We start from the raw sequence: 10,523 nt of genomic DNA, 5'->3' as shown, positions 1-10,523 counted from the left end.
TGGGGGTAGGGTTCCAAAGAGGGAAACCCCCACCTTCACCTGCTGGAACTTGTGCCCACGTGCCGGGGAGGGGAGGAGGAGGAAGGGGCAGGACTTCCCGGATGCACAGTGGGGAGAGCGGGACTGAGATGCGTGTGTGGGAATGCAGCTCTGGGATTGGAGGGCGCATCTTCAAAGTGGTCCCTACCAGGGCCTTAAAAGGGGCCAAGATCCCTGGGGACCTCAGAGTCGCTTAGCTCTCCCAGTGGGAGCCATGATCCGGCAATTCTGGGCCTCCTGTGTTTTCCCGCTGTTCCTGGTCGGCTTCGCTCAGGAGACCCTAAAGCCGCCGAAGATGAAGGTGAGTGTCTGGCAGGGGATCCGGCTGACTTCAGCACGTGATGACTAACTTGGCCGCCAGAGATGCAAGGAGTTCTCTCCTCTCCCCTTCTCGAAGGACATCTGCCTTCCCAGCCCTTCTTCGCAAACTTCTGCCGCGGCTGTCCCCTGCTGTCCCCTGCGGCAGAGGCTCTCCTTCCTGCCCACTGTCTCTTACCTGCATCTTCTCCTGTGCACCTAGTGGTTCTTTGAGCCGAATCAGGGGGAGGGGGATGCCGCTGAAGGCTGCCCTCATTGCCTTTCCCTTTGCCACTTCCCCCATGGCCCTTGATAGTGCAGAGCCTGTCCCCTCCATGCTGGTCTGTTACTTGGGGCAGCCGGGTGGGTCCTGGGAAATGAGGCACAAAGCAGCAAATGGATTGAGAGGGAGCCTGACCTGGTTGCTGTTGAAGAGGCTGCTCAGCTAGAAACCCAGTGGGAGAAGGTCCAAGCTGGTGCTGGAAAGTTCTCTAGGAGTTTCAGGGTCGGGAAAGAGGACCTTTTTTTCCAGGGAATAAAATATATAGGGCCAAGATTGTTGACCGCCAATATTAATTTTAGGAAAGATGATGTGGTGGAATGGAGATGGAGTTCAGATCAGAATAAGAGGATTTGTTCTTAGATCCTGATGCTGCTCCAATTCATGCCATTCAGAAAAGTCCCACACTGGATGTCAGTGGCCACCCCTGTAAAAGATGTGTGTAAGTGTCTTAGGATGCAGGGTGGGGATTGAAGTAGGCGACTAGAGGCACCAGCAGATTTTTAACTTTAAAATCAGACAAACATTTAAAAACTCAGCCTCAGGGCAGGCCTGTGGCTCACTCGGAAGAGTGTGGTGCTGATAACACCAAGGCCACGGGTTCGGATCCCGATGGCCGGTTAGCTCACTTGGGAGAGTGTGGTGCTGACAACACCAAGTCAAGGGTTAAGATCCTTAACTCAGCCTCACTATAGCCTTAAGCCAGGTACATAACTTTTGTTGTCCTCTTTCTCTCCTCTATAAAAGGTGGAGAACAATGCCCATCATATAGTGCATATATTCGCAGACTTGAGCTCACATAAGAATCACCTGGAGAGCTTGTTAAAGCACAGATTGCCGGGGCTCACCCCAGAGTTTCTGATTCAGTAGGTCTTAGGGAGAGCCCAGGAATTTGTGTTTCTAAAATGCTTCCAGGTAATAATTGTGCAGGTCCTCAAAGCTGAGCTTTGAGCTTTGATCTCTATTATTGGGTTCATGTGCATTAGGTTCATGTACATAAAATAATGTATATGCATAGATGATGTACATAAAGTGCTCAAAGACTGGCAGCTGTAGTAGGATTACAGCTTACATACTTTTAAGAAAGATCACAGCTTGAAAGGGCAACCTTTAAGGGGCATCCAGGCCTATGTCAGGCACTGCTGCCTGACTGGGCATGAAATTCCTGATGCAAAAAATCATGAATGAAAAGCTATGTTCTAGGGTATCCTGACCTCTTCAAAGAGACCTAAGCAAACTGGAGTAGAACTGAAAAGCTGGGTAAGGATTGAGCTCTTCAAGTCTGCAGTTTTCTTCGGATTCCGTATCCCAGTTTACAGGATGATATCCACGTGAGAGACAAACTTTGGAAGTTGTTGAACCCAGAACTAAGGTATCAAAAGACAAGGAAAATGGAGGCATGCAAATGACAGCTCACAGGATAATTTCCATGTGACTATCTATTACAGTAGTAAGAAAGGCACATGGTAGAAATTATGTAGCACAGAGGTAAGGTGGCATGAAGTCAAAGAGAATCAGGCACATAGATCACAACCCTGTCATAGTGGGTTTCTTAGGCTAATGTTCCCTAATATTTGGATTGATGTATGTGCACAGATGTATGCATATAGAAAGAAGGGCCTGCCCTAGGGCAAGCCTCTTTCTTTCCAAGGACAGTGAAGGAGAAGCTATTGTGTGGTGTCCTGGTGACAGAACTGACAAACTTCAAAGATGTTCAAGAGCTTCTTGTCCCATTCTCCCCTCAGAAGCTCACCCACAGGAAATTCCTTCACACCATGGGGCAGACCTTTATGTACTGAGATCCCTTGAAGCCCAACTTACACTACTCTAAAATTCTAAGCCTTTTCTTCATATCTCCATGAATCCGGCTTCTCTTACCAGTTAACAGGATCTTAGGTTTTGTCCCAGATCCTATCTGCCTTTTTCTCTTGGCATGCTTGTAGATAGAAAGTTTTTCCTCTCTGTGCTCCTTATTTTATTATCCTTAATTCATGAGCAGTTCAGGCTGTTTCCCCTCAACACAAGATGAGAAGAATGGGGTATCAAGGATGAGTTTTGTAGGGACCATTGAGCACCCCACTGGCAAAGCCTGGAAAGGCCCTTCAACAGAATCCAGAATAGAAACAAGTTGTGGGCCCAGCTTTGGGGGGAGGGATTACAATATAAGAACCTACAAATGAGAAAGTCATGTAATAATTATTTCTATATGAAAACCTGCAAAAATTCTGTTAAGAATATTTGAGAAGGGTTGAGATGACTGGAATAGGGTGCTAGATGGGGGGAGAGTGCAATGTCATTGAAGGGAGGCAGATTGTATCAATCTTCTAGGAATGGGAAAAGCGTTATGAAGTGTTTGTCTTGCTCCACCCCCTGCCCCCCATAATTGAATGGTAGGTTAGAAGACATAAACTCTAGTTGTGGCATTAGCCCTAATTAAAAATATTACTTGAAAAGGTCTCTTGGTTCTAAGAATTTCAAGATATTACATGAAAGATATTACTTTGAAAAAGTCCACAGATGTTAGAAATTATTGTTCATCTTTTTTGCATCATTATGGTTACTTTTGTTACGTTCCAGATGGATTGTGACAAAGAGGTGACAGGCACCATCTATGAGTATGGAGCCCTTACCCTCAGTGGCGAGGAGTATATCCAGTTCAAGCAGTATGCAGGCCAGCACGTGCTCTTTGTCAATGTGGCCACCTATTGCGGCTTGACAGCTCAGTATCCTGGTAAGAACTCATGTTTCAGCTATTGTGGAACTAGCTTTGCCAGATAGCCATATTCTAATTTCAGAAGGTTTTACTAATATGTCGTTGGGGGGTGAGGGATGGGATAAGTGATCACGTGACTCTACCCCCCCAAATCCTACTACTGCTCTGCTCTTTAGAATGCTGGAGAATTAGCTCCAGATTTGAGAACTAAGACTTTCCCAAAGATTTAGTCAAAGATCACCAGGAACAAACCTGTAGTTGAATAAGTTGAATTTGTTGCTCGATATCCTGAAGGAAAACATACCATCGGATCTTGGGCTTCTCATTTTTATGATTTGGACAATGTTCATGTTTTGTCTGTGTTCAAACATGATTATGGAGTGCCCTTGTTTTTGTCTTGATTCATCATCGTCACGTGTTGTGTGTTACTGATGTTCTGTGAAATTGCTTGTGTTTAACAGGACACCAAAGCATAGCTGTGTCTCTCAGGCCAGAACCTAGCTTTCAAAGGCCACTTTTATCTTTCTCACTGGTGACTTCTGGCAGCAACAGGCAAGAGGATTGATCTTAGACCTTTTGAAAAATGCTCTTGGGTTCTGCAGACACCTCCAAATGACAGAAAAGAGAGAAATAAAGGTTTTTTTGTTTGTTTGTTTTTTAATCTGGAAGCCACTGGTTGGTGTGAGGGCTGTTTGGGGTGACTGATAATATGGGAGAATGCTTCATCTCTCCAAACTCAGCCTAACCTCCATGGTGGCTGAGGTAGATTTTCCATTTTCTTTATTCTAGATCAATTGTAATAGAGATAGGTACAGTTTTTGACATGCCAACAACTTTTTTTTATGCTTTTTAAAAAAATGTTCACGATAAATTCAAAAGGTTTATTGCACCAAATGCCACAGAGAAATGGATCAAAATAATACATGAGTGAGTGTTAAGGGAAATTTTCCGTACATTGACATTGCTTTCTAGTCAATAAATCAAAAATATATTGTCCAATCAATTTGTCATAATGGGGCTTCAATAAAAAGAAATCCCATAATTTTCTCCTTTTTTAATACTTATACCACTTAATTTAAGCATATTGCAATCTCACATCTAAGACATACGGGTGACCAAAATTGGACATTTTAAAATTAACATTCAGAGGGAGCTGCTTGATTTAGGCAAAAATTATATTAGAATACCCCCTCCTCTAAAGCACAACAGAAAACAAATGGTTCATATTTACTGAGAGAAGATAAAGCCTTTTTCAATTTAATGGTGAGATTATGTGTAAAAAGATTCTCTCAAAAGTACGGATTAGGGTAAGATTCAGACATTTAAGAGAATTTAAAGGTCACTTTGTATTTTTCTGTTTTTAGGTATAATGAGCTCTACAGAAAACCCAAAAAGCTATAAAGACTAAATTTTTATAAAACCACAGGACCTAATTATAAGAGCCCAAACAACAGCTTAGTATCATGTAGCATGCGAGGATTTTCTTCCCTTCAAAAAGTTAAATTTGAGTGCTCGCTTCGGCAGCACATATACTAAAAAGTTAAATTTGAAAACAGTGCATTTTAAGTCTTGGTGGTGTGTAAGCATCCATTCCATGGGATGTGAATCTGCTTTTAAATCTGTTTTAATTTAATTTAGTTTAATTTAAACTAAATTGTTCTAATTTAAACTAAATTGTGTGGACTAGGTAATACATTCACAACATTCAAATTCAAAAGATACAAAAGGGTTTAACAGTGGCAACTTCCATGTTCCCTTCCCTTTAGGTGACCACTGTCATCAGTTAATGGTGTATATTTCCAGAAATTTTATGCACATACAAGCAAATCTCTCTCTTTCTCTCTCTTTCAAACACATATACACAAATACACACACACAAATGATTCTGCACGTTGCTTTTTCATATAATAATATAACTTGGACATTATTCTTTATCAGTACATGGTGAGTTTCCTCATTCATTTTTAGTGCATAATTTTCCATTGTGTTGCCGTGACATAGCTTATTAAATGAATTGACAAGAATTTTAAAGAGCATCTCATACAAATTTTACTCCAGATGAGGAAAATGAGAGAGTTGAAGGAACTTGCCAAGGGACTAGAATCAAGGTCTGCTAAGTGTTTCTGCTTAGGAAGGAAATGTTCTTGATGTCTGAATATAAGAGAGAGATGAATATGGATAGTGTATTAGTCCATTTCTATTGCTTATAACAAAATATACAGAACTGGGTACTTTGTAAGAAAATTGAATTTATTGCTTACAGTTTTGGAGGGTGGGAAATCCAAAGTCCAGGTAACACATCTGGTGAGGGTCTTCTTTGGTGGTGGCTTTACAGCAACGCAGGGGTCTCACATGGCAGAAAATGGTGGAGCAGAGAGAGGGATGTTCTCCATGCTCTCCTTTTAAAGTTCTCCAAGCCATGCCCCTGACCACCATTATTAAGCTATTCACCACAGTATGGTCCTACAATCTAATTGCCTCTTCAAGGCCCCACCTTTCAATTTACCATAATAGGATTTTCCATCCTCAACAATTACAGCGGGGATTTAAGCTTCAGTGAGGTTGGGTGGGCATCCAATCTACAACAGATAGTAACTGAAGAAATATATAAAACAGGAAGGCACTTTCCATTTATGAAGAGGTTCTTAGGGGAGATGCCAGCAGGCAGGGCTGAGTCTGAATGAGACTGGCTGGTTCTCATACTGGGGACTGAATAAACCTGAACTGAAAGTGGCCGAAGATAAAAATAATGGTACCAGTCTAGGCAGACAGGTTAGAGGGCTTCCTGATGGTGGTAAAGAGCAGTTTAGAATTTGTGGCCTTGGGTCCCAGTGAGTATTCCAGGGAAATGGCATCAGTTAGTTCACTGGAATTGATGAGAGGATAGAGAATGCTTGAGCTAGGCTTGCAATTTCTCTGATTCCCTTTACCACTGTCAGGGTAGAACACCAGAGAGTGCTCCCGGGAATGTGGCTGGAATGTCAGGTTGTGGCATCATGGGGAATAGTGGGGGTGGGAAAGGGGGTAGAATTAACATTTTGTTTGCCTTTTCCTTAAAACAACATTTGATTAATCAATCCAACTAAGAAAGCAGTGGCATTCAAGTTTGGCTCCTTTTCAAAATCAAACAGGACTCCCACACATAAGACTAACCAATCTGTGTGTGTGTGTGTGTGTGTGTGTGTGTGTGCGTGTGTGTGTGTGTGTGTGTGTGTGTGTGCGCACTTTCAAATAAGAGTTCCCATTAGATGGTGAAGTGCAGCTAGTTATGAGAACTACTGCACAAGAAAAACAGCAGCCATTTGGCTGTTTCTGGAAATCAGCGTTCAAGTTTTTTGCTCTGCTTCCTCAGTCTCTGTAATTGTGAACCTTTCCCTTCCTCAGTCCTCAGGTTATTTGTGTGATAAATGGATAAATTCAGAGTTCTGTCACTGCTTGAGGTAGGTCTCTGACCAGGCTACCCATGCTGTTCATTCTCTACCTGCAGAACTAAATGCACTCCAGGAGGAGCTGAAGCCTTTGGGTGTCGTTGTGTTGGGCTTTCCCTGCAACCAGTTTGGAAAACAAGAACCAGGAGAAAACTCAGAGATCCTGTTTGGGCTCAAGTGAGTGCGCGTGTGGAACCCTGTAGAGTCCCTGTCAGGATTTCTTTTCTTCATTTTTCCTAGAGGACCTCCCATTTTGGAAACTTCTGCGGTGGGTTGAATGATGCTTTGAATTCAGTCTAGCACTGTTGACAATACTCAGCCTTCCTAGCTTTGGGTTCTTTGAGAGTGAGACTAGGGCAAGATTTGAAAATGGAACAGAGGCACAGGGAAGAGGAGGGAATACAGGAAATGGAAATGAATCAAGAAGTCTAAGCTTTAAACATCACCTTCCAATCTTCTTGTAATTCTCTGTTGGCTCCATAAAGCCTATTGCATAAAATCCTGGTTCCCAGAGACCTCTCTTTTCTCACCTTCCATGTCTACAACCTCTCCCTTTTTATCTCTAATTCTGTTTTGTGGTAAATTGGTGGTGGCCATTACTATCCATCCTTGTCTTCATTTGGATCTTTTTGGGAACACTTTGGTTCATTGCAGGTATGTGCGTCCAGGTGGTGGCTTTGTTCCCAATTTCCAGCTCTTTGAAAAAGGGGATGTGAATGGAGAAAATGAACAAAAGGTCTTTACCTTCCTGAAGGTGAGTGGACATAAACCTGGTATGGCTCAGTCGGTTAGAGATACCCTGAAAGAAATGGGCCTCATGTCTAGGATTGGTTTGGACTCCTTGGAAAGAGATGCTCAGATAAATTCATGGATCATTGCAATATCTGTTGTGAGGCTTTGGCCTCAAGTAGAGGAAACACATAATGTATGATAGCTCTGACATGGACTGACCTTCCCTACTGAGTGGTAATAATTCATCCAACAATCGTTTATCAAATTTCCATTATGTGCAAGAAACTTTGATATACAATGAGTTAACAAATATTAATAGGGCATAGTCTCTTCCTGGAAGGAACTCATATCTAAGTAGGAAACAAATGTAGAAATGGATAACATAGAACGCCATGTGGTAAGTGCCTTTAGATTCAGGGAATGTTAGAATCATGGAATATCAAGGTAGAAGGACTCCCAAGGATCTTAGTCTGCTGTCCTCAAATGCTGGTCTGCAAAACAAAGCTAGTTCTTGTTGAAATTTTCACCCATCCACAGCAAATGAAATTTTTAAAAAAAAGACAATGTGGGGAGTTTTTCATAAAAGTCAACTTACTGTATATAAAAGACCATCATTTATTTATTTTGATACTAAATTACTATTAGGTTAAACCATATAAATTGCCTTTTTGTTGCTCCAAAATGATGATAACATCGATTTGATGTGGTTCTATCTAATACTTTTTGAATTTATGGTTACAGTAGACTTCTAATTTTTCTTATTGTCAAAATGAATGTTGGTTATTGTACTTTAACCTAAAAAAAAATAGCTGTTGAAACTTTATTGGCCTATGAAGCCCCAAACTCTGGGAACCACTACTCTAAATCAACCCATTATTTTTCAGCTAAGGAAACTGAAACTGTAGAAATGATATGACTTACCCAAGGAAACAGAAGGTATTCTTTTACTGAAGCACCATGAGAAATTCATGGGAATGGCGGAGAGACAGGAAAAGAAGGAATGCTTTCTATTTACTATTTTATTCTATTATTCTTGGTTGTTTGACTGGTAGTTGATATATTTGTGATGATATATCAAAATGTCTGTGGTTGGTTGGAAGCATGTTAAGTAGTTAATATAGTAAGATATAAAATGGTGAGTAGACTCTCTAGGGGTGGGGATAAAACTGGACCACATAGAAGCAGAAATAATCTTATCATTCTGTTTTTCATATCTGTTCTAGAACTCCTGCCCTCCAACCTCTGATCTTTTGGGTTCATCAAGCCAACTCTTCTGGGAGCCCATGAGGGTCCATGACATCCGCTGGAACTTTGAGAAGTTCTTGGTGGGACCTACTGGAGTCCCTGTCATGCGCTGGTTCCACAAGGCTCCAGTCAGCACAGTCAAGTCAGACATCCTAGAGTACCTGAAGATACCCGGTAGGAAGAGCTAGCAACTGGCAGAAGTAGACACCCTGCCTCCCACCTGAAGGACATGTCTAACAAAGGATCCATCTTTGCTCCACACTCTTTACTACCTATTCTCCATATGACCGAATCATCCCATACTACCCAAGCAGCTACTTATGCATGTATGTGTAGCTGTGAGCAAACAAATAAGTTGGAGTGCATTTGTGTATATATGCATGTATGTTTGTGTGTATATACATGTATGGTTGTGTGTGTGTGTGTGCATGTGCACGCGTGTGTGTGAAGATTAAGGGAAGGAAAACCTATCTCCCCAAATGTCTGATCCTGAAATATCAAGTATTTTCCCAATTTTTTCCAAAGAAATACCATATTTTAGGGTAAATGGTTTAGACTACCCCATGTCCCTAGAAAAGCAATCCCAAAATTCTGACATCTATCTATTCCCCATCCTGAAGGTTTAAAGAAAGCAGGAACTGGCAGCAAGACTCTAGGTCCCCTTCATAGCCTCCTCTCTCCTGTAAGATAGGCATGCATTGTTACACTCTTCCTCTCCCTAACTAGTCCTCCTTTATTCCTCTGCCATCCTGTAGTCCTCTCATAGGATCTCTGAAGGCAAAGTGAGAGCAGAAACCTCACCTTACATGAAAGGAGGGGCATCTCCATGATGGTCATCCCAAAGCCCCTCAGGGTCGGATCCTACTGGAGCCTTCCTTGGTGCTTGTCCCTTAGTGCATTTAGGTCACGGCACCTGGGAAGGGATGTCTCTTCATTCTGAGTGATGAGCCTTCTCCTCACCCTGAGTCTCCCCAACTTTAAACTCATTCTTAGCACTGTCTCAAATAAAAAAAATTCTGCAGCAACCTGGCTGTGTGGTTTTTTCCCAGTCCCATATTATTTCTGGAATCTCCTTCCTCTCTCACTTTGTCCCTGCTTCTTTGACCCCCTCAGTTTGCCCTTCAATATTTTTTTTTTCAAAAGCATTCTGGACCTTTCCTTGGCACAACCAAAAGCACCAGGTGGGACTGGCAGCTCACAGAACTGCTGTGACCATGAGCACAGACCTCCTGGAGTCAGACCCCTCGGTGCCTGGCCAGGACCTCACATGAGAGGTAGCCTTGCTTCTCAGACAATCTTCTCTCTCTCTCAACAACTAATACACATACATTTTGGTTTTTAAAATCAATTCATCCTCACTGTTAAAAAGTGAAAACATATAAAAGTAGAAGAACATAACAACAACAAAACATAACATAACAAAAACCACTCTCAACCAGAGGTGCAAAGGACCTGCTGGGAAACTCCATCTGCCCCATGCTGTTTTATAATTAAAATTCAGTCTTTAAAATGCACAGATTTCAGAAAATCAGATTCTAAGGAAAGAGAAGATTAGGTGAAGAAGTAAAATGAAACAGCTGTTTTTTCCTTTTCACAGAGTTTTTGAACATAGGTATTTGCACTTTAAAATACTTTTTGCACCTAAAAAGTACAGGAAATTTAAATATCAGTGAGTAATGTCAGACATTAAAGGGGTCAAAATCCTGCTGTGGACCTAAATAGAAATGTGATGTCTGACTTAATCTTTATATAGTAACATGAAAATTGACAAACTAACCCAGAAATGATG

At 41.8% G+C, this 10,523-nt stretch overlaps 1 protein-coding gene across 1 annotated transcript; it reads left to right on the top strand.

Moving 5' to 3' along the window:
• Window positions 1-253: 253 nt before the first annotated feature.
• Window positions 254-10,005, top strand: GPX6 (glutathione peroxidase 6). The gene is made up of 6 exons (XM_063098238.1): window positions 254-340; window positions 3,194-3,347; window positions 6,817-6,934; window positions 7,412-7,511; window positions 8,713-8,908; window positions 9,878-10,005. Exons 1-6 carry the CDS (start codon window positions 254-256, stop codon window positions 10,003-10,005), a joined length of 783 nt encoding a protein of 260 aa, XP_062954308.1.
• The last annotated feature ends 518 nt before the right edge of the window (window positions 10,006-10,523 follow it).

This window comes from Cynocephalus volans, chromosome 5 (genome assembly GCF_027409185.1).
Source record: "Cynocephalus volans isolate mCynVol1 chromosome 5, mCynVol1.pri, whole genome shotgun sequence".
NCBI lineage: Eukaryota > Metazoa > Chordata > Mammalia > Dermoptera > Cynocephalidae > Cynocephalus > Cynocephalus volans.
Note: the sequence above shows the minus strand (reverse complement) of the source record. Positions and strands in the feature narration are given on the sequence as shown.

Coding starts and splice junctions, on each gene's coding strand:
- GPX6 (XM_063098238.1), top strand. CDS start 254: ATGATCCGGCAATTCTGGGCCTCCTGTGTTTTCCCGCTGTTCCTGGTC. Junction 341..3,193: donor TAAAGCCGCCGAAGATGAAG/GTGAGTGTCTGG, acceptor GTTACGTTCCAG/ATGGATTGTGACAAAGAGGT. Junction 6,935..7,411: donor GAGATCCTGTTTGGGCTCAA/GTGAGTGCGCGT, acceptor GGTTCATTGCAG/GTATGTGCGTCCAGGTGGTG.